The following is a 24,969-nucleotide window of genomic DNA, read 5'->3' on the forward strand; positions in this document are numbered from 1 at the left end:
ACGTAACGTTCTACTGTCATCGTGAAATGGACAAGAGCAGTTTAAAAATCATTTAACAACTTCTAAACAGTTATCGTTCATTAATATGAATGTCGAACTGTTAGACTGGCGGAAATGCAAAGGAGTAAAAAGCGTTAGTAGCGAACAAGCCACATTTCGATAAGGGCTTCTAACAATATTTTACGATTAGGAAAAACAGATTTGGTCGTCAAATGTAGCCGCTGTTCCCCCTTTGACATGTGGCTTCTTATAGAGAGCGACACTCGGGTTTTAGTTCCATGAGGTTCGTTGTCGCTGCTCATGAGTAAGGGTTTGAAGAGATCTAAGGTTATGTCTCTTATTGTCCCCTCTAGATGGAATCTGTATATCCTTTTTATCTGTGGCTAGATTTAATCCTATGTGCAAGTGCGACAACGTTTTCTGTTTGCATGACGTGTCTCTGAGGCAGGACATGGGTACCAGCCTAGTGTGTCAGCTAGTGGGATGGGTAAAACCGAGTAAAAACCACATCCTGGCTGGCCAGTTTACCGGTCCTCGCCGTTAACCCGTGAAAGTGATTTGATCCGTGTCGGGCTTACCTCCTCTTTTTCGGAAGCGGTCCTCTGCTACCAGGGGAGGGAGGTGGAGAGGGGTAATGTGAATGAGGAAGAAGGAGGGCTGTTTCTAACAGATGACTCACGTTCTGGGCGTCTTCCAGCAGAAATCGTAGGTGTTGCGAGAAATTTAGGGGCACATGACTCGAATATAATATTTGCAGATATGGATTTGCATACACCTTGAGCACCATTCTGAGATTGTCAAAGCAACGAGAACTGCCGTTTCATTTGTAAACAAAACAAGTGTGTATGCCATCTCACCTATCCTTCAGCTCCACCCTGGAGTAGCAGTTTTCTTTGGTTGAAGATCCTACTATTCCTTAAATCAGAGTGTTTAGTAACGTAATTCCCCAATAAATATGGACCAGCATTCTTCGCAGATAGTTCCGAAAAATAGTAAAGTGCATAACTACACACGCGGATTACTCTGAGAAAAAAAGTTATGTTCAATTGTTGCATGAATTCGTTACATTTAGTTCAGGTTAACGATATTCCATTCTTCGCGAATGTACTAACTGCTAGGGTAACGGAACTTCAGTCTACAGAGATGATCAACGAGTATGCCAGCGGTCATAGCTGAGTGAAATCTTTACTTTACTGGTTACGTATACTGTTTGTATGACGCTCGCGACAGTGTTACTAGTAGACGCTACTGCGATACCTTTTTGTGTCTCTCTGAAATCGGTTATATCGACCACTTACTGTTTGTTTTTGTTTTTAAATTTTTCCCGGAGGCTATAATTCTTAGCAATGTACAGAATGGTGGGCTTTGTGAATGCTGCACTGAGTCGTATGGGTCAATTTCTTAGACTCAGCCGGGTAGCGCAAGTGTAGTCACCGCATCTATACTGGGGAGGGGGCGGATTCAAACTCGCCTTACGTCAGCTAGATTTATGCAAAACTGTCCAGTTTCAGTCTGCAGATCGCTTCCCTTTATTTTGACAATTAGATTTAGGTTTCCAGTGATTTCCCTAAATTTATTTCATCGAAAGTCAGGAGCACGTGCGCCCAGTTTCCTTTGAAATATAAGGAGCTATCGAAACGTTTCTGTCTGGAGGCCACACTAACCCCTACATGTTGATCCTTATATACCAGCATCGCAGTCGCTCTGGATTGCATTTAAGCTGCAGCAACGACCTCAAATGGAAACTTTTTGATCGTCCCTTATACGAGTCCCTTATACGAGTTTTGACGATGCCATTATGGCCGTATCACTTTAGGACATGGTATAAAAAAGATCTGAGGATGGTCATTACAGACTGAAACCGGTCATCGTCTAAATAACTCATTTGTGATCATAGACTGGAATAAAAAAGCACCTTATAAGAGTAACTGTGCTCTGGCGCTATACCTGTATCCTAATCACAGTGCCTGACAGCTAGTGTTTGGAGAACTACCATAGCAGCAACCTATCAGGGAAAGAGGTTGACCACCTTTCTGTGTGGTCTGAAGTTAGTTGCGGAAGTGCGCAGGACGTTGTTAAAGCTATTACCCTTCCGCTAAGCAGATCGAGTAGTGCGATTCAACGTATCCAGAAATGAAGTGCAAAACAGTTCCTGTCGCAGCCACAATGTGCGCGCTGGCAGGACAACATTGTCTCCTTCTGTGCTCGACCGTCAACGATTTTGATATTTTGACCGAGATACACAGCCTGGCAATAAAGTGACTCACCTGGAAGGAGAGGAGGAAACTAAATGAAACTTCGGGGGTTGAGGGGTACAAAATTGAGTCAACGTAACAAAGAACTTGGCTGTATCATTTCACTTATCAGTATGATTTTGAACCCTCTCTGGCCTGGATGAATTCATCGATTTGCAAGCAAAGATGCCAAAAGGCCCTTATTCCTCTCCTGAGGCAGCCTGGCCCACAACAATTGTAACTGATGTTGCAGGCCATGGGAGTACTTCAACATCATGCAGACAGTTCGTAGAGACATGTCCCACGGATGGACGAACAATGTCATGTTAAAAATAATACCACGATACTCTCATATTAGATAGACAGTGCATCTGTGAGCTCGAATGTGCCGTCACAATTTCCTCAATCACTACCAGCCGTGACGTGTAGTCTTATCCATGGCTCCCCACAGCGTGATGACACGAGTAACACGTTCTGCCTCTCCAAAACATTGGATGAATGAGACCTTTCGGAAACTTCCTCACCTAAGATGATCGTCCGAGGTAGAGCAGAACTGCGATTCATCGCTGAAGACAGTGCGCTGCCATACGTCAGCAGCCCATACTTCCAGTTCACAGCATCACTCCAGATACAGCCGTTGTGTTGTGGTATTAATGGCAATATACGAGTATGTTGTTGTTGCGGTCTTCAGCCCGAAGAATGGTTTGACGCAGCTCTCCATACTACTCTATCCTGTGCAAGCCTCCTCATCTCCGAATAAATAGTGGAAGTTAAATCCTTCTCAATCTGCTTACTGCGTGCGTCTCTCGCCCCCCCCCCTCCCACCCCGCTTCCCTCCCCCCCTCCCCACCGCCCCTACAGACACTTCCCTCCAATAATAAACTGGAGATCCCTTGATGTCTCAAAATGTATCCTATCAACCGATCCCTTCTTCCAGTCAGGTTGTGACACAACCTCCTCACTTCTATTCAATACTTCCTCATTAACTACGTGATCTATGAAGTTGATCTTCAGCTTTCATTTCAAAAGCTTCTATTTTCTACTTGTCTAAACTGCTTATCGTCCATGTCTCACGTACATACATGGCTAAACGCCATACAAATACTGTCAAAAAAGACTAACACTTAAATTTATATTTGATGTTAACAAATTTGCCTTCTTCAGAAACGCTTTTCTTGCCACTGCCAGCCTACACTTGGCCGGCCGAAGTGGCCGTGCGGTTAAAGGCGCTGCAGTCTGGAACCGCAAGACCGCTACGGTCGCAGGTTCGAATCCTGCCTCGGGCATGGATGTTTGTGATGTCCTTAGGTTAGTTAGGTTTAACTAGTTCGAAGTTCTAGGGGACTAATGACCTCAGCAGTTGAGTCCCATAGTGATCAGAGCCGTTTGAACCATTTGAACCAGCCTACACTTGATATCCACTTACTTCGCTCATCATCACTTATTTCGAGGCCGAAAAACAAAATCATCTACTCGTTCCCAATCCATTTCCCCCAGCATCACGTGAGTTAATAGTTCGTTGCGGAACAGTAGTTCCCTAGTCTGGCCGAGTCATCGACCTGTGGTTCAGGATGACGCAGAATGTTGCTGGGAGTGCATTACTTCTTCCTGGATGACAGGCACAGGTATGAAGGAGGTACTACGTGCTTGGTGGGCACTACGGCGATCCTCTCTTGTGGACGCGGTCAACCGGAACTTCGACGCTGAGTATGCGTGTCCGAGCTTTCAGACACTGTCAGGTGCTCACAACACTGTTCCACACCATTTTGTGCTATCTCCCTGTCCTTCACAGTAATCACTCAACGTCTGACTCTTACAAAACCTACCGAGCCAGGTAACAACAATAACGAAACTGATTCATTCTGTGGCTGTTCTACTTGTCACGGAGAATTGCAGTTCCAGTCATTTACGTACACGCCGAAGGTGCGTGGGTGTACGATATTACACTGACGTGCGATCTTGAGTTCTGAGTGCTTCGCCTTTATTTATCAGTATTTAATCCTGATGTTCCGACCCACGCAAAGCTCGTGTAAACGAACACGAGGACGCGTTTAACAATTTAGGGAAAGTAAACTTTCACGCATCTATAAATTTACGTATTCGTTTCATTTTAGTCAGTTGCAGTGGCCGTATATTGCCGTTGCTCCCTAGACGTAAAATTGTACTGCGGAGAATCGATAACGGCGCCTAACAGCGGAATTTGAAGTCGACTAGCGACGTATACGACAAAGAAAGAGGCGGGCACAAAGCAGGGTTGGGGGAGGTGGAGGGGTTTGCGGAGGTGCACACAATTCAACCGAGGACGACGATCGCAGCGCGCCTCCAGCCTACGGCACACCGGCGCGGCACTGTGCGCGCGGCCGGCGAGGTTATTTATGCATCGCGCTTAGGCCACGCGCCGGTGGCAAAAACGTGCAGCGCGCAAGAAAGAAGCGGGACGCGGAAAATAAACATCGCGGCTCTCCTCCGCGGTGACGTACCGGCTGCGCGTCCAAACACGGCGAGCCGGGCGGAAGTGAGGCCTGCAGGCACGAGCGTAATGTGGAGCACGTCTGCGCCAGCTCAAAGCCAGCACTTCAAATGCCACCAACTCAAGGCGGCCTCTTAGCAACTTCTTTGATGTCACCTTACGAAACTACAGAGAAGACTCTTCGTCGCACAGTTTTCAGCAATCAAACAATTCCTTTCTACGCACGATCTATCAGGAAAATACAGGAGGTGGACAAAAATAGGGAAACGCCAAAAACACAGCATATTACCACGCCCAAATTGGTGTAGAAAACCCGTTGGCATTCAAAACAAGTGCGGTATGTTTCTCAGGGGAATTACAGTCCGGACCGAAAAACATTTCAGACATTCGCTTCGGCACTGTAGTGTGCCCTGGTGTCTCTCGGTGTACTTGTGGAGGAGGTAGAGCAGGTGCTACAACACGCAAAATAGTACATCGCTTTATTAAAACTTGCACAATTTGAAATACTTACCTTGGTAGTAATCCACGTCCACACGAATGTCTATTACACACATTAAAAAAAGTTTTGCATCACCCCAGTTCCCAGAACTTCTGAAGATAGACGTTGAATGTGGAAATTGTATCACAGAGACAGTCCCTTCGACTGTTCAGAGATGTCACTAAAACCGCCCAAAGATGTAAACAGCAGTGCATCAGCAGCGCCTATTAGACAGAGGGGGTCCGACAGCCGATGAGTTCCAGTCATTCCACCAGGAAGGAGGTACACAGCTCGTGTTCTTTGTAGTTCAACCATGCCTAGACGGTCAATACCGCGGTTCGATTGCGTCCGCATTGTTACTTTGTGCCAGGAAGGGCTCTCAATAAGGGAAGTGTCCAGGCGTCTCAGAGTGAACCATAGCGATGTTGTTCGGACATGTAGGATATACGGAGAGACAAGAACTGTCGATAACATGCTTCGCTCAGGCCGCCCAAGGGCTACTACTGCATTGGATGACCGCTACCTACGGATTATGGCTAGGAGGAACCATGGCAGCAACGCCACCACGTTGAATAATGTTTTTCGTGGAGCCACAGGACGTCGTGTTACGACTCAAACTGTGCCCAATAGGCTGTATGATGCACAACAAAACTCCCGACGTCCATGGCGAGGTCCATCTTTGCAACCACGACACCATGCAGCGTGATACAGATGGGCCCAACAACATGCCGAATGGACCGCTCAGGATTGGTACTACGTTCTCTTTGCCGATGAGTGTCGCATATGCCTTCAACCAGACAATCGTCGGAGACATGTTTGTTGGCAACCCGGTCGGGCTGAACGCCTTAGACACACTGTACAGCGATTGCAGCTAGGTGGACATTCCCTGCTGTTTTGGGGTGACATTATGTGGGGTCGACGTACACCGCTGGTGGTCATGGAAGGCGCCGTAGCGGCTGTACGGTACGTGAATGCCGTCCCCCGACCGATAGTGCAACCATATCGCCAGCATACTGGCGAGGCATTTGTCTTCATAGAAGATAATTCGCGCCCCCATCGTCCACATCTTGTGAATGACTTCCTTCAGGATAACGACATCGCTCGACTAAAGTGCGGAGCATGTTCTCCAGACATGAACCCTATCGAACAAGCCTGGGATGGATTGAAAAGGGCTGTTTATGGAAGACGTGACCCGCCAACCACTCTGAAGGATCTACGCCGAATCGCCGTTGAAGGGTGGGACAATCTGGATAAACAGTGCCTTGATGAAATTGTGGATAGTATGCCATGACGAATACTGGCATGCATCAATGCAAGAGGACGTGCTGCTGGCTTTTAGAGGTACGCGTGTGGACCACCACCTCTGAAGGTCTCGCTGTGTGGTGATACAACGTTCTATGTGTGGTTTTCATGAGCAATAAGAAGGGCGGAAATGATGTTTATGTTGATCTCTATTCCAATTTTCTGTGCAGGTTCCGGAACTCTCGGAACCGAGGTGACGCAAAACGTTTTTTGATGTGTGTGTATATGCCACTGTGGCTCAACACGTAACTTATATCTTGATAACACTACAGGATCACAGTCTCGTCCCAGTGTTCAGTTGCCTATAAACTTCGATACTTCAAATGGTTCAAATGGCTCTGAGCACTATGGGACTGAACTTCTGAGGTCATCAGTCCCCTAGAGCTTAGAACTACTTAAACCTAACTAACCTAAGGACATCACACACATCCATGCCCGAGGCAGGATTCGAACCTGCGACCGTAGCGGTCGCGTGGTTCCAGACTGGCGCCTAGAACCGCACGGCCACCTCGGCCGGCAAACTTCGATAATGTTCTGACTTCCAACACAGCTCGCGCTGCTGGATCTGGAGTACGACGACGTGCTCATTTTAGGCAACGTTTGCATAGGAGGAAAGCGGCGCTGCGCTCTAACGTGAGTGACTTTGCTGCTGCGGTGGCGTCTGGAACATACTGAGAGTGTGTCTTCGCCGACACATAATTCTTTGCTGCGTCTGGCAGCGACTGTCTTTGCTTGTGATTTGTCGCCTTCGACACGGGACCTTGTTCTTCGGATATCACCACAGGAATCTTATACCCCTCGTCATGCAAAATAGTAGCAAGTACAGGCAACGTTGATCGAGGTGCATAGCAATCACACAGACCACAAAGGTGCAATAATGTTGCGATCTCCTTACTGTGGTGGTCTGGGGAGATGTGACAATTCATCATCGTGCTCACAAATGCAGTCCTGGACGATGCGAGCTATGTGAAAAGGTGCTTACTCATCTTGGAACACAGCATCACTATGGAAAACAAACAGTGTACCGTGGGTCGTACATGATTAGCAAAAGTAGTCACATAATCCTTTGCATTAATGCAACCTTGCAGAGTAACCATGTGACACGGATCATCACCGGAGCGCAACCCTGATTCACTCTTGGGACGTTAACACTTCCATAAGCTGCAAACAGTGTGAAAAAAGAATCATCCGACCAAATAACTTTCTTGCGTTGCCATATAGTCCAGGTTTTATGGCTTCAACAGCACGTCTTCCTGTTAAGGGCATTTGAGTCACGTATAAGTGGTTATGGAATTTCAGCTCGCCCTACTCATGGGGTTCCCTTCTTGTTGTTTTGGTGTTTCTAGGGTTCGTGACTGTAACACTCAGTCCCGCGCTGTCTTCTGCAGCTCTGTCCCGTTTTTTTTTTTTCCAAAATCCTCTTGAATGACCGCCTGTCACGATCACTTCGCGTTGTGACTTGGCGATTGATGTCTTTCCGCTTCAATCGGTGCCTCTTGAGACACCAAACATTTCGACAACCTTGGTTACGGAAGCACCCACCGTACGAATACCAACAATTTGCCCCCATTCGAATCCACTTAACTCTGGCATAATACACTCACAACTACACAGAAGACGACTGACCCTTGCGTTGTATTGAGGTCACTGCACAGGGGTCGTTCTTGATCAGGAACAACAGCGCAATCTGCAGAATTGGCTAGCTTCTGCATTTATGTTCAAGCTTGAATTTCTCGCGGCATTCCCAATATCTTCGTCCAACCCCTGTGATCGACAGATACACAGCCTGTATAGGCGGTATGGAACTGGTATCAGGCTATCGTGGAACCTTCCGGCGCTGACGTAAGATATTCCTGTGAAGCGGTGTGAAGCTACCAGTCTGTTACGAACAATCTGCGCGGTAAGACATATCGACGTGACAGAATGACAGAACGCTCATTCATGTTACTCCCCGCCCCTCTCGAATTAAGTTGCCTTATTTGTTTGTGGCCGCGCGGGATTAGCCGAGCGGTCTGTGGCGCTGCAGTCATGGACTGTGCGGCTGGTTCCGGCGGAGGTTCGAGTCCTCCCTCGGACATGGGTGTGTGTTTTTGTCCTTAGGATAATTTAGGTTAAGTAGTGTGTAAGCTTAGGGACTGATGACCTTAGCAGTTAAGTCTCGTAAGATTTCACACACATTTGAACATTTTTTTTGTTTGTGTACGAAATCGAACTGTCTACAGACATGTAACACAGCGTAAGAACAGTGGTCGCAAACATGTGCTACCTGACAGCGACTGAAGATGACTGTCACGCCTGGTCAATGACAATCGCTTTCAAAAGATTAATGCTCTCAGCGGCACATAAAGCTGCACGCCTGTAGTACGCCCAACAACAGAAACTGGGTAACACCTGCATGGAGCCGTGTAGCGTGGTCCGACGAGTCGCTGTTTTGTATCTTACAGAACGATGCACCCATCGGGGGCACCGATGACGCAAAGAGGCGTTTACACCACAGTGTGTACTGGTTATCCTTCAGGACAGAGGTGGTTCACTGAAATATTGGGATCTTATTCCTGCTGTGATATGGGACCAATCATTATGGTTAGCATGAACTAGGACCACAATAGCTTCCAATATCCTCTGCAACCAATGGTTGCTCTTTCATCTACATCTTCAACATAAGCGACACTTCCATCTTTCATGATGATAAAAGTTCGTTGAGAGGGCTGCACGCATACGCTCCTGGTTTGATGATAATTCAGGCATCCGGTCGCACCTCAAGTGGCCCGCTAAATCACTCAATCGCCAACAAGTACAAAATGTGTGGGACTATTTGGAACAACAAGTGAAACGAAGCAGTCAACTCCCTCGCAATTTGGAACCTCTGCACGGTGTAATCAGCAATGAGTGGATTCAGCTGCTTACGGCATACCTCAGGGAGCTTGACGAGTCTCTCCTCTACATCTGTAACTACGTCATTACTCCAAAAACCCATCTTTCGGTGTGCGGCGGAGGGGACTTGGCGCAGTGCGCACTACTGTCGCTTCCACCTTTTCCTGCTCCTGTTGCGAATGGTTCGCGGAAAGGACGATTGCTACAAGCATGCGTGTGAGCTCGAATCTCTCTTATTTTACGTTCAGGGTCTGTTCGAGAGATATACATAGGGCGATTGATTGACTTTTCTAAGAACGTACGCTATCGGAAGTGTAACATTAAACCACAGAGTGATGCAGAACATCTATCTTGCAGCGTATGCCACTGGAGTTGGCTGAACATCTTCGACGCACTTTCATCCTTACTAAACGAACCTGTAACGAAACTCGCTGCTCTTCTTTGGATGTTCTCTATTTCCTCTATCCTATCTGGTATAGACTCACTAGCAATATGGAAGTACTGGTCGAATGAGGGTTTTATAAGCTACCTCCTTTGTTGATGGACTGCATTTCCTGAGGATTCTTTCAAAGATGGTATCTTATCTGCGATTTGTTTTATACCGTCATTCCGCTTTAAATGCCTCTATACGCATACCTCTAGGTATTCTATGGACGTGGCTGCTGTCAATGGTTGCTCTGCTGTCTTGAGTATTTCTGCGTATGCATGCAAGTACGTCACGCTCATTTACGTTGAGGATCAACAGCCAGTCCCTGCACCAAGCGTCGATCCTCGCCGATTACAGGCGATTTTCAAGACTAGAAGCGGTGGTACACTTCTGGGAGCGACTAAGTTTTAGTCCTGTTTGCTTATGCGAAGAATACAACACGCAGCTGTTTGTTTGTCCACATAGCTTCGTAAACATTCTTCGTCACATCCCAACGCACCTCTTTCTGGTAGAGAGCGATGTGGCGCAGAGGTAAGGTACTGGACTCTCATTCGGAAGGACGACGGTTGAATGGTTCAAATGGCTCTCAGCACTATGCAACTTAACTTCTGAGGTCATCAGTCGCCTAGAACTTAGAACTACTTAAACCTAACTAACCTAAGGACATCACACACATCCATGCCCGAGGCCGGATTAGAACCTGCGACCGTCGTGGTCGCTCGGCTCCAGACTGTAGCGCCCAGAACCGCACGGCCACTCCGGCCAGCGACGACGGTTAAAATCCCCGTCCGGCTACCCAGACTTAGGTTTATCGAGGATAGCCGATTTGCTTTCCATATTTCCTTAATACGAGATTGTACTCCAATGGCCTCGTAGTAGGTAGGACGTTAAACCCTAACATTCTCCTCGTTCTTTTTTCTAACGAAGTTTAATAGTTAATGAAGATAAGGTGAAGAGAAACCGCACGAACGATAAGCATATAGGATCCATTCTGCAGCTTCGTTTGTGTGATGTTGCGTATTATGACTTAAGTTTATGGATCCTCTGCGTAGTCACTCTGACCTCCTGCTTTTAAGTGCTGACCGTAATTCAGCAACAATCCTGAACTCCTCGTCTCTATTGGAAGCTGATTTTAAGGAAGGATTCGAAAACCGCAAGACCCCGACGCTTCAAGAGTACACAAAAGTCGAAATCGTTCTCCAAATGACTGAAGTCTGTATTTGCTTCCAGATCGAGTAGCTTTTGTCCGGACCACAGACTGTAATGATTTACTTTCTGAACGGTGCTTTGCGGTAAATGTATCATGAAAGTAGCGGTTACTTCCTGATTTCACAGCTTCATATGTCATGTGTGTGAGATCCTTTCCTGTGTGTCTGATCAATTCACCCTATCCATTAGATTTCCTCCGAATTTGAATTAGAATGAAAAGATTACACATTCACTGCAAGAGACGTTTACGATACTACAGTTTGTTAACTTTGATCATACGTACATCATGCGAATTTCAAATACAGTTCTCGGTGTTCTGAAAAGAAAAAAGAAAGAAAGAAAACACCATTGTGCAATGAGAAAGAACAATAATTCATAGGCCAATGACTTATCGTGTGAAGCACAGGATCTTATCTTGCTACATAGGCTTGACAAATACCGTGTCAAGGTATGTAAATTGAAGGTGGAGAGGGGTGGAAAGGAAAGGGAAGGAGTCACTGCTGTCAGCTGCGCTGCGTCAGAAGTGAAAAATGCTAGAGCGACTCTGCTACAAACGTTATAGCTTGATGTACGTGAGAAGGCAGACTACGCGATGCGTTCTGCGCAGAGAGACACGGAAAGCACTCTGAAGCACCGACAGCGTGGTCTCTGTCTTTGAGCCATGTCTCATGCTCCAGCCGTTGCCTACCCTGGTAAACGGCAATGCTGGGGTAAGCGCCACTTTGGAAAACAGCTCATTCTTCTGACGCTCCCTAGAACAATTTATAAGGGGCTGTCAAATGGAAACCGAAAGCTCCCTCCGCAACAGGACTATGAAATGTTTGCATTCAAATGTAATCACTACACACAATAAGACATTTATCCCACTGGGAGACGGGACGATCAGTTCCTGCTTCATAGATCGCTGTTGGCCTCTGATGGATCCCCAACCGCACCCGTTCCTGCACTTCCTCGTCCGAATGAAACCGACATCCACGCATGTCTTTCTTCAGGTTACCGAAGATGTCAAAATTTCAGGGTGCGAGATCCGGACTCTACGAAGGATGTTGCAGTGTTGTCCAACCAAAACATTGAAGCGTACCATTCGCCAATTGGCAGTGTGGGGGCGAATGTTATCGTGCGACAGGATGATTCCGGCCGATAGCATTGCGACAGCTCGTGGGCAAAGCCAATATGGGAAACATTCCACATCGCCTGATAAAGAAAGCCACAGCTGTTCACCCAAGTTCCGATATGGGGATGATGACCTCCTCCGTCGATTGCAGGGGCCCTCTGCTCGTTGAATTCCTCAAGCGTGGAACAGCAATCAATAAGCAGCGCTATGAAGGCACTTTGCAGGAACTGCGATGCTTCATAAAATCAAAACGCCCAGAGATGCTGTCGGACTGAATCATCCTATTGCGCGATACCGCCCGTCACACCCTGCCAATCGGAGGGAGGTTAACCTTCGTTGGGATAGTACTTGTGATTGCTATATACCACCCATAATTAACACTGCAATGGCTAAGTAGCGCCATCGTACCTAAATGAATGAATATGAAAATAGAGTTAAATATCCTACGACCACCCTGAAGCTCACACTACGGAAGCGTGAGGGCGATGCTAACGGCTGGAGCGTCACACTATGCATCGCACCACTGTCCGCCTTGTTTTGTACACACCACATAGTTCGTCGGGCCGGCCGCGGTGGTCTCGCGGTTAAGGTGCTCAGTCCGGAACCGCGCGACTGCTACGGTCGCAGGTTCGAATCCTGCCTCGGGCATGGATGTGTGTGATGTCCTTAGGTTGGTTAGGTTTAAGTAGTTCTAAGTTCTAGGGGACTGATGACCATAGATGTATAGTCCAATAGTGCTCAGAGCCATTTGAACCATTTGAACCATAGTTCGTCGTGTCAGTTTTTTGGTCTGATGAACTTTGTTTGAAACTGCGTACCAATGTACAAGACATTCTTCATCGATTAGGTTATGAACTGATCCTTGCAGATTACGGTTACCACGCGCACTTCTTACGAGTAGAGGGAAGTTTCCACACGTGAAACAACGGGGACGTACGACAGTAGTAAGGAGGGTAGGACTAAGACTTTCAGGTAGCGTACCCGGCCGTCTTATTTCCCAGACTTACGCCCAGCGGAGCGTGTCGGATAACATACATCATGGTAAGAATATTCAGCACGCAACGTGCAGTAGATGAACTGAAAAGAACACCGAGAAATAAAAAAGAAATAGATATCCAAACTTAGAAATACTTCTTCAATTCGAGAATACTCCCATTAAGCACATTTTACAGGAAACCAATGTTCTTTGTCATTTCAACGACAAGGAACACATAGAGATATCCAGATGCACCCTACAGAGCTCGACTGTACATACTCAACGTACCACATCAAAGTGTCCATTATTTTGAATCACTTTATCTTCTTTCTCATCTAAATGCTTCGCTTTTATTCATAGTTAAGACTTGAGGAATTCGCAAGTACATTATGTAGCATACCATTCAAATGTAGCGTTATTTCTCGATTGACCATCGTTTCTCTGATCGTTGCTGTTTGTCCAGGAGAGAATGGGCAGGAGGGGGGGGGGGGGCGGGCGTAGGGGAATGGTATTCACAACATTGTTTACATCCGCAAAACACGAGTCCAGATCTCATCTGCCTGCTCGGCGTGATTTCATAACCGCCGCCAGTTGCAACTGGTGTGAACAATGGGCAACGAGATTACTCAAAGCTGGCCCAATGCCAGCGCGTCAGATTGTCCCGTGATCTTTACATCTCAGTTTATCCCAATAAGAACTGGCTTATTTTAAAACATATCCTCAGTATCGACATATCAAACTCGAAAAAGCAACCGTGGTGGCAAATGCCTAATACGACAGTTACTAGGCAACCATTTAAAACAGATTTTATTATTAAATCAATAGACAACTTATATACTTTTCATATTGCATCACCCTATTTTACTTCGTCACGTTCTGGGGGCGGACGCCCCTGCTGTAGCGTTCAAGTGAAGAGTGGCATCTCACAGGCAGGCATTGCAATCTCACAGGCATCATGTTGTTAGAATAACAGAGAAAGGACCAGCGAACCGGACTGTCAGAGAATAAAATAGTATTTTCCATAGCAATTCGACGCTCCGTGATATGTTTGTCGTACTCCAACAAGGAAATGCAGAATGATAAGAAAAATGGTTCAAATGGCTCTGAGCACTATGGGACTTAACATCTATGGTCATCAGTCCCCTAGAACTTAGAACTACTTAAACCTAACTAACCTAAGGACATCACACAACACCCAGTTATCACGAGGAAGAGAAAATCCCTGACCCCGCCGGGAATCGAACCCGGGAACCCGGGCGCGGGAAGCGAGAACGCTACCGCACGACCAGAATGATAAGAACACGAAAATATCTCGTACAATTATCTAAGGAACTTAAATAACTGGTCTGTGCTACTGCGGTGACAACAGCGGCGACAGTGTTAACGTCGACGATACTTAGGGTGTTATTAACGTTCGGACGTTGAGTTTAGTCAGGAACAGCAGTGTCATGTGAGCTGGCAGTTAAACGACGCCTGCATGTCTGTCGCAACAGCAATAAAATTACACATTCACGAGCACGGTTCAGTTGTCGTCTGGCATGGAGAACACTGATGCATTCCACAGTAGATGTACAAATAACGATAGAAGAAAGCTCACACTGAGGATGGTAGAGGGGGGGGGGGGGGGGCAACTTGGGCCGTGGGTGCGCGTTAACATATTGAGTCTCATCACCAACAGTACTAGACGTTGACGTGAAACGTTTATAATAACCTCTTTGCTATGTAGCACATCTATGTATGCGATGTTTTTCATTGTTTCATTATATGCATGTCGTGCTGTAAGAACTATGTTGTGCGCTTGCTTCATGTTGTCCACTTTTATGTGAGTTTCTGCAATAGGCTGCGGACTCAGTCCGCGGTTCAAGAAAGGAATTGGGTACTGTTATTTATAAGAAATAGTGAATGGGGAATGAAAGGTATGGTATAAATGGGAATTCCTGACCTCCAGCTACACTGGTAATGCACTGGCGAAAGTTGAAAATTTGTGCCGACCATGACTCGAACCCGGGTTTACCGGTCCTCATGATCGGCCGCTTTAATCGCTTCGGCCATCCGGACACGGTCCCTGATCACCCAGATTTCCAACTTATCGCATGCTGAAGATCAGCGTCCATTAAAGCCCTACTCGTAACTTATTGATTCCCGAAGGAATTCGGATAATATTTAATGTCAATGTGATGTCCGACAGAACATACACCGCTCAAATACAGGGTGTGCATAAAGTCCAGGAATACTTTTAATTATTTAGTGCACAAGAACAAAACATTGTACAGATGCCATACATACTGCATTTTGAAGAGAAACTTAAAGGTTTTTTACTCACGTGAACCAAGAGCGACCCGACATCAATATGATAATCGAATTCTTGCCATGCCTGTCCCTGCATGGCATCGTCGACTGTGGCAGTCGCTCCCTGTATTCTCTCCCGGAGCTCTACTACATCACGTGGTAGAGGCGGTACATACACCCGACCTTTAATGTGTCCCCACAGAAAAAAGTCACACGAAGTGAGCTCTGTTGATCGGGGAAGCCATTTCATGAAACAGCTGTCCCCTTCTGTAGCACGGCCGAGCCATCGATGCGGCAGCTCCGTGTTTGGGTACCCACGAACTTCATGATGAAAATGGGATGGAGCCCCATCCTGCTGAAAGATGATCGGAGTGTCTGACTGCATTTGAGGCATCAGCCATTGCTGTAACATGTCCAAGTAGGAATATCCAGTGACAGTGCTCTCGGCGAAGAAGAATGGCCTATGGCCTGCACAGTTTTCGACGTGACAAGGCACAAAAAACATTTACCTTTGGGGAACCACACTCAAATTCAATGCATTCGAGTGGATGCTTTGTACCCCAGATTCGACGGTTATGCCTGATCTCTTTCCCATTAGTGTGAAAAGTGGCTTCTTCGCTGAAAATTAAGCAATCAACAATGCCACCCCCATTCTCATTCAATTGTTGCAACTGAGAACAAAACTCATAACGCTTCTCTTTGTCGTCGTCATTGAGCTTCTCCACTAGCTCCAATTTGAATGGTTTGATGGACAGTTTCTGTCGCAGGACTTGCCACACTGTCAATGGAGCCATTTCGAGTTCACGGGATGCACGACGCACTGCACTCGTTACGAATGTCTCTCGTACGCGCTCCACATTCACTTTACTCACACTGGGATGTCCGTTTCTCTTTGACGGGCACAAGCAACCCGTCGTAACGAATTTGTTGTGCCAGTGGTAAAAGGCCTTCCTTGTTGGTGGCTTCTTACCGTACTTGGTTCTAAACATCCGTTGAACTGCTGTAGCACACTTGTTTTTGTCGAACTCCAACACACAGAAAGCTCGCTCCACAGCCGAACTCGCCATGTTTGCGACTAGCGCTGACTATCGGCAAATTACCAAACTACGCTGTGGCGGTATAAATAAAAAAAAATTCAGGGTTTCTCTTCAAAACGACATACGTATGATATCTGTACAATGTTTGGTTCTTGTGCAATAAATAAGTGAAAGTGTTTCCGCACTTTCTGTACACCCGGTATATAAGGTACTGTTACTGCACATCTCTTGAGACCAGAAACGCAGTTGTGTGGTATGATTTACACGGCTCATATTGAATGTACACAATTGTCCGGCACTTTCTGGTGTGGAATTTTTGCAACTGTAAATCTGAATTGTTTTATGAGACTGCAATGTATTTCCATGGGATTGAGAAACTGTGTGGGGCTGAAAATTGGACCACACGGAAGTTAGCATTACAAAACATATTACGCGCTTCAGACGGTGCACACGAGGAGTGTACTGGCCATCCGCAAAAACAGGGGATTCGTGAGAGGATGCTGCAACAGCACAAATAGATGCTGCACTAAAAAGTCGGGACAAAGCTGGTGGTGCAGTGAGTCAGATCGTCGCTAGAACTGTTGAAGCATAAGTCAAGGCGTTGTTGGTTGCGTGTGAGTGCGCGAGGTATGTGGGACAAGCTGTTACATACTGCGTCTGAACAGAAAACAAAGCAGGCTACACATTATGTTCAGTCATAATTTTTCAACTGTCATGTGATTTCAGGTAATGTCATGGTGACACATCTCGCTCGACTTAAAAGCTTCTTCGCTTGCAGTAACATTGTGCACCCTGATGGCTCAACATGAATGGTGCGACTACTCGACTGTGCCTGACAGTTATGAAAGTCTGCGACAGTCGTAGTGGGCAAGAAATAAAGATCAACAGAAACTAAAACATTTAGTGGACGTGTTCGGTACCAAAGTAATTTTCAAGAAACGAGAAATAGAGACGGCGCCACCGGCATGAACTTTACTTCATCAAGTAAGTAGGAAAAGACGACAAACAAAACGAAGCTTGAATTTTTCGCTTATCGTGGGTTTGTTCATGTTAAAAAGTATGTCCAAGTGTCAAACAGAAACAAGGTGTAAATAAACAAAATTAAATTGCCTTACCAGCCTTTCATTGGTGAAGTAATGTGTGCAGAATTAGACGAGGATCCGTCGATCGCCGATTGTGGAGCAACAAATCACACGGCTAAGAAAACCGAGTGCTACAAATCGTGTTCTAAGTCTGCAAAATCACTGCAGATACGTATGGGCAATAATTCGACTATCAAGACACCAGGAAAATAGACTATTTATGTTGAAGCTCTTGTCGATGGACAATGGAAGTTACAGATAATGTTTTGTGCACTCCAGAAGCGTGAATAAATCTCTTGAATAAATATCTTTTCTGTGTAATCTGCAATGGACAGGGCATCCGACTTTTATCCATCAAAAGACAAGTGTGAATTCCGAATAAATGGCGTTGTTAAAGCGTGTGGCATATGCAGTAGCAGTTTGTTGAAGACATTGAGTCAAGTGACAAAACCAATTCATCCTTGTAATCCTAACGTAAATGTTGCATCGAAGGAATATCAGAGAATTTGACACGAACACTTGATTTATAAGAAGAAACGTCATGTTCAACAATTCTAGAAGCAATGTGGTGCTGAAGACATTGGCGAAAAATTTTACGAGGCTTGTGTTAATAAGGGTAAGCACAGTCGGAGCAGTTTTCAGTCGCGAAAGTGGTGTGCTACACAACCTGGAGAAGAGATTTGCACTGATTTGTATGGACCTATGGAGTGCAAATCGCTGGGAGGATATGAATATTTCCTGTGCCCTGTGCCTTACGTATGATTTTTGATGGCTACACATGGCTTATTATCTCAACCAGAAGTTGTGAAGAATTTTGGTTGTCTAGCACCAAAAACATTTCAGTGTGATGGCGTAAGCGAATTTGAGAATACTGACTACTGAGATTTGATGAAATAATGTGGTGTACATCTCATCGTCACAAATCATTACACTTCAGAGCAAAATGGACGTGCTGATGGTACGAACAGGACTGTTGCAGTGCTCGAACCATGCTAGCTCAGGGTTTGCCTAAGCATTTTTGGCGAAAGCAGTGAACACAGCTGTTAAACAGAATGGTACGAGTCGTGCGAATGGTAGGACAGCCTGCGAGGTATTTATTAGAAAGACAGTACAGTTAAATAATCTTTATATTTTTCTGGGCATTACGTCGTGAGTTATCCGCGACTGTAACTCTAGGTTAGGGATTATTAATTAATAACATTCCGTAGTCAGTCACATATTTTTCTAATTGTTGTCCAACGTCTTTTGGAGCTGCAGCTCCATTTTCAAGGACTGTGGATATACTGAGCCTCATATCTGCTTCAGTTTTTCACCTAACAATGACAGATCGTCACAGTTGCTAGATGCAGTGACGTTAACTATACGTCTACGTCATTAATGAGATGATGGAAGAGGAATGATAGAAATTACTGCAAGTAACATATTACCTGCGTCTGACCATACGTTTTCGTCTTCTGCACTGCTGAAAACGTCCACATTTGCGCTGTTTAACACGCGTATTACAGTACTATATGGCTCAAATTGTGCATATCAACATGTGTTACAGTGATATGATGGAGTATTAGATCTACTGTAATTTCCATTTACATAACTGACGATATAAAATACGAAATTAAAGTTTATTTAGAGAAGTGACTGTTAAGAATTTAAATTTGACATGCTTACATATTAAAGACGAAATTTGACATGTTGATTTACGTATATAGTGACTTAATAATCGTTAGAGTTTACTACTTCTACTGCTTTTTGCGTTCATAAGTTCACACTATTTCAGTTATCCGTAAATGAAATTGCCTACAAAGTGGCACTTTGTGCGTTCTGGGGGTTGTGTTTGAAGAGGAGGGAGGGGGCGAGAGGAAGCGACCGTGGTAAGTGAAATGATATGGACACTACAGGGAGTATTTTTGTTTTGAGCCAGGGCTAACGAAATTGTGTTCATTGCTGCTAGTGAGACTGTTGTATTAAGGGACAGTAGTTACACAATACAGAAAGTAATGTACTGTATTCACTACCTGTCTGTTCATTCACCATGTCAGTCAGTTGGAGAATCAGTTGTCTGTGTATCTCAAGTGCCTCTAGTAGATTGAGTTTTGTGCTTGAAGGTTGTCTATGACAGAATGTGAGATCTTTATTGCTGTTTGTAATGCCGCGTTTGCTGTCATGAAGACGAGTTGCCACTGCAGATTTATGATGTGCATTCAACCAAAGAGCTGACATGTGTTCATTGTGTCGTATATCAAATAGTCTACCTGACCTATTTGCGTAAAAACCGAAACAGTGTGGACATGTGATCGATGAAACACCAGCTTGTTTATGTCTATCAAGTTTGTTGCAACTGTGAGGCAGGGTATGCTTTCCTTTATGAGACGTGTAATAGGTAGAGTTGTAAAACTATCGTAGGCTAACGTAGACTGTACATTACAGTAGTTTTCCTAGTAGCTTTGGTCAGTTAAGATCACAACCGCGTTACCTGTACATTAGGCGTGTTGCATGCCTGTCGGGCGTCACCTCAGAGATGTTGTAAAAATAAGAAAACAATACAGGGTTTTCATTTAGCGCTAGGAAACGCAAATTTCTCAAAAACAGGTATAATTGGAAAAAAACCGCAAAAACTAAACATATCAAACAACGGTTCAGTACATCATCGAGCTTATATAAAAAACGTTTCTGTTATTCCAAAACAACTTACGCGCTTATCAGTAATAACAGGAAGCTCTTGCCTTTGATCATGATGAAGAACGTTCTATTGAGTACAAAATAACAACAATAATTACAATGAAAATTGTCCACCCCTGGTAACTAAGTGGCGAGCGTGACGGGTTGTCATGCTTAACGGCCCGGGTGCGATTCCCGGCTGGGTCGCAGGTTTCCTCCGCTCAGAGACTGGGTGTTGTGCTGTCGTTATCATCACCATTTCATCCCTAGCGACACGGAAGTCGCCGAAGTGGTGTCAACTAAAAAGATTTGCAGCAGGCTAACGGTCTACCCGACGGGAGGCCCTAGCCACACGGCATTTCCATTTTTACATAGATTATTTGTGTTTGTGCATGTAAAGTGTACTTGCATTGTAAACAGTTGCTTTGGTTACATAAATGCGGTAGAGCTACGCGAGGAGCTAATTTTTACTATCTCATAAATGCAATATATATTTTGTAAGGATAAAAATACACAATGGACTAACACTGAACGATGAGCGGTTCTAATTACGTGCAAAACAAACAAAAAGAAAGAGGAGTTGTCGGTTGGCAGTTTTTCTCTCACAGATTCATCTATTCACGGTAAATGATGACATCCAAAACAGTTGCAGGATAAAGATTTATTAAAATTCTTGGCCAATGTTTCGGTATATATAAATATACCTTCATCAGAAGTAAAATATCCTGAACAGGAAGACATTTTCATTAGCAAAAACTTAGCATCGGAAATGAGAAAGAAAAAAAAACACTATAGGTTAAGTAACCGTAAAATTACCAGAGTATTACAGGCACAAAAACTTTTAGTCACTTATTAAAATTACATCTTGCAATGGAGATTAATAAAACAATTGTGCCAAAGGCGTCGTCAGCAGTTAAGACAACATCTCCATTTATACAACGTGATTATGGACACAGGGTCAATTTGAACACAGTTTAGCATCTGTACTTCACCTATGAACTATCGTGACGAGAGTGTAAGAGCCCTAGGGCAGATGGTTTGGCCGAAAGAGGGCACTTGTGGTATGTGCCAGATACTCGCGGACATTAAAAATCTATGGATACATACACATGCGCAGCAAAATTATTAAAAGTTATGCTAATTCAAACCGTCTGTCTTAATAAATAAAACATATCAGAACCATTTAAAAACATGTATGTAAAATAGAAAATATGAAACCAATTTACATGTGTCCTAGTGTCAAGCAGATGAAGCTTGCGCTATGGAACACATCTAACGAGAGTGGGCGCTAGTGTTATGCGCGAGAATCTCGCGTAACGTAAAACGGTAAAATACATACTAGCGAAAACAATCAAAATGTTAAAGTAAAACGAAACCATCTGTCGTTGTGAATAAAAACATAACAGTCAATTAACCACACATAACCATCGAAAATCACAAACAGGAAACATCAAAAATACGTAAAATCCCAACAAGACAGGAAAAGCGCATTTTACCGGCATCAACAGGCAAAAAAACTAACTTCTAGTCAGCCATACTATATTACAGTAAAGCAAGGAGGGGTTTGAAACTGTCTAAAAAAATTTTTTTTTCTAATCTGCTCCTGTTTATTAAGAACAAAACCATCTTTTTGAGACAGATACTTGAAAATCTCTAATTCTTCCAGCAGGTCCAGTTTGTAACCCACACTCGCTTCATGAAGCAGTTCTACGTCATCCAGTTTACGTGGCGTATGCTGTAAGAGCCATAGATGTTCGGCAAACGTGGAATTATGTACGTTTTCCCCATTTTTACCTAGCATGTGTTCTTTATACCTTACTTTAATGGGTCTACCTGTCTGTCCAATGTAATAGTTTGGGCAGTCGTTACACGTAATTTTGTAAACTCCGGATTTAATGCCAAATAATTTTGTGCCTGTAATACGCTGGTAATTTTACGGTTACTTAAGTTATAGTGCTTTTTCTTTCTCATTTCCGATGCTAAGTTTTTGCTAATGAAAATGTCTTCCTGTTCAGGATATTTGACTGCTGATGAAGGTATATTTTTATATACCGAAATCTTGGTCAAGACTTTTAATAAATCTTTATCCTGCAACTGTTTTGGCTGTCATCATTTACCGTGAAGAATTTCAACAGTTGCTGTTTCAGCCATGTTTAAAATCTTGAGATTCATCTATGTTTCTTTCCTAACAGTGCTACCAGTACTATCGGTAAACCTACCATTCACTACGTACGTCATTTACGTACTGTACCAAAACCACAGAATCGTAGTTTTAGTAGAGCGCAACTGTAGTAACAGCTCATTTTGATGCAACACCTTTGAAATGATTGGCAATTTTATAAGAAGCTCTTCCAATGAATGGAACACTGAAATCTTAAATGTTTTTGGTATCTATTGGTAACAGATCATTCTTTATTTTTAGGTGATACGCAAAATTTTATAAGTGAGGCTAGTAGCCGGCCGCGGTGGCCGTGCAGTTCTAGGCGCTTCAGTCCGGAACCGCGTGACTGCTACGGTCGCAGGTTCGAATCCTGCCTCGGGCATGGATGTGTGTGATGTCCTTAGGTTAGTTAGGTTTAAGTAGTTCTGTCTAGGGGACTGATGACCTCAGATGTTAAATCCCATAGTGCTCAGAGCCATTTGAACCATTTGAGGCTAGTAAATTATTTCGGGCGAAAGGGTTAAAGAGCCTAACTGCAAAATGTTGTAATTTGCAAGACTCGTTACAACGCGGTACGCTTGGCAGCTAGAGGTACTGACCTCAACGATGCTGACGGCGATGGTGAACCAGGGGGGCCTCCAGCGCCAGCCGTGGCCGTCCTGGGGCTGCGCCGGCCTGTGGCGCTGCGGCTGCTGCGGCCGGCGAGCCGAGGGCGAGGGGGCGGACGAGGGCGCCAGCGCCTGCAGCTCGGGGTCGCCGCCCGCCGCCCCCGCCGCCTCCGCCACCAGCAGCGCCTCCGCGGCCGACGCCTCCATCACGCCGCCGCCGACGCCGACGCCGCACGGCACCTTCGTCTCCGCCTGCACACGAACGGCGCCACTGAGTTCGCCGCCGGCGACTCTCTGGCTGGGCGGCATCGCGTCAGCAAGTGGCTACTGCGATCGCGTTACGTCACTCTTCTGCGAGGCGAGCTGAAACTGCTGCGTGCCTTCTTGCCGACACCCGATACACGGCCACTGTCTGTCGTACGCATAAATTGTGCTACACAGTACGCACGAGGACGAAAGTTCAGTTTCAGTCCAATGGCGTCTCAAAAGAGAAACAGCATGAGAACGGGGTACTGTGCCGTTTCGTAGAGGTCGCGCTCCAGTCTACATCATTTGAACAGCGAATACCAGTGTCGTACCATTTTTCTCCACGACTGGCTTAGGTCACTGTGCCTGTTAGAAATATAAAATAGTTATTAACGAAACAGTAGACTGAGTCATTTGTTAGGTTGCAGACGATAAACTTGTAAGACTAGAGTCGTCCGAGCGGGCAGGACTACAGTCGCGGTTCCGGCACAGTGGGCCGCGATCCAAGTAAACAAGTGGCGGCCGAGCGGTGCCGCGCGAGTAGCCCGGCGGGGGCGAACGCTGGCGGCCGAGTGCGCTGCGGCTGGCGGCGGACTCTGCGGAGGCCTTCCACTCGCGGTGACGTCAGTAGCCGTCAGCGGCGGGGGGTGGGGGCCCCGCGGCAGCGCAACAGTTCGCGCCCGCTCAGGTGTTAAGGCCGGCCGCAGATGCTCGCTTGCGAAACGGCTTTCACCTGGCACGGCCTTCCTCAACCAAATTCGCTCCGCAGCGCCGCCTGAATAATCATTACACGCGAGCGGCTTTGGGCTCACTGATGCTAACGGACTGTTTCATATCCCGTCATGAAGTGGAGAAGCAAATAATGCAAAAAAAAAAAAAAAAAACAACGTACAAAGGGCATAACAAGTTGTAAGATTTACATGTTTGTTCATATCTGCCAAACAATTGCTCACATAAACTGTCAGGCGACTATAACATATTCGTCTGTCTAGTCATTATCAGCAGCCCGTGAGTATTGCTTGGCTGATACCTGTGCCAGAACATGCTATGAGCCAATATTTTGTTGTGGATAGCTGACCGCTGTGGCCGAGCGGTTCTAGGCGCTTCAGTCCGGAGTCGCGCTGCTGCTACGGTCGCAGGTTCGAATCGTGCCTCGAGCATGGATGTGTGTGCTCTCCTTAGGTAAGTTAGATTTAAGTAGCTCTAAGTCTAGGGGACTGATGACCTCAGATGTTAAGTCCCATAGTGCTCAGAGCCATTTGAACAATTTGCTGTGGATAGAATGAGATGGCTCTAGTAGAAGCCTCAACGAAATATTGGCTTCTAGTATGTTCTGATACACCCAAAATATTGCAACAGATTCTTCTTAATACTCATGTCGTGGACCTCACATTTCATTATTTAGCGTCAATCGTCACTTTTCGCACCGTACAGATGTCTTACCTAAATCATGCCGCGGTACGTTAGGGGAGTAGGCGTTCGCGTCTTACAGTTTTTAAAGCAATAGACAACATTTCTATTACTACCAAGGATTTCGTAGGCGCCCAAGTCATCTTGCATGGTCCATCGGTGTTTTGCGGTGGAGTTTTGAACTTCACTCTCGCGAACAAGGATACGAATGAACACGGTAACGGCTGGGTCACCGTTGCTCTTGTACGTGGACCAAAAGTCGATAAAGTAAAAGGGCTAGATAATTTCAATTCACGTGATGTCATCGATTATCGGACATTTCAGATTTGTGAAGTGTACAACAGAGACAAGGGTTCATCGAATTACATGTCGACTATGCCTTTGGTTCTCAGGACCA

At 45.5% G+C, this 24,969-nt stretch overlaps 1 protein-coding gene across 1 annotated transcript in view; it reads right to left on the minus strand.

The window, feature by feature from the left end:
* LOC126211576 (protein rhomboid) overlaps positions 1-23,225 on the minus strand; it is a 245,627-nt gene extending 222,402 nt beyond the window's left edge. Inside the window, exon 1 of the mRNA XM_049940005.1 lies at positions 22,908-23,225. Within this exon, the coding sequence (XP_049795962.1) occupies positions 22,908-23,225 (318 nt within the window). The remainder of the gene's footprint in view (positions 1-22,907) is intronic.
* Positions 23,226-24,969: the final 1,744 nt, after the last annotated feature.

Source organism: Schistocerca nitens, chromosome 1, assembly GCF_023898315.1.
Source record: "Schistocerca nitens isolate TAMUIC-IGC-003100 chromosome 1, iqSchNite1.1, whole genome shotgun sequence".
NCBI lineage: Eukaryota > Metazoa > Arthropoda > Insecta > Orthoptera > Acrididae > Schistocerca > Schistocerca nitens.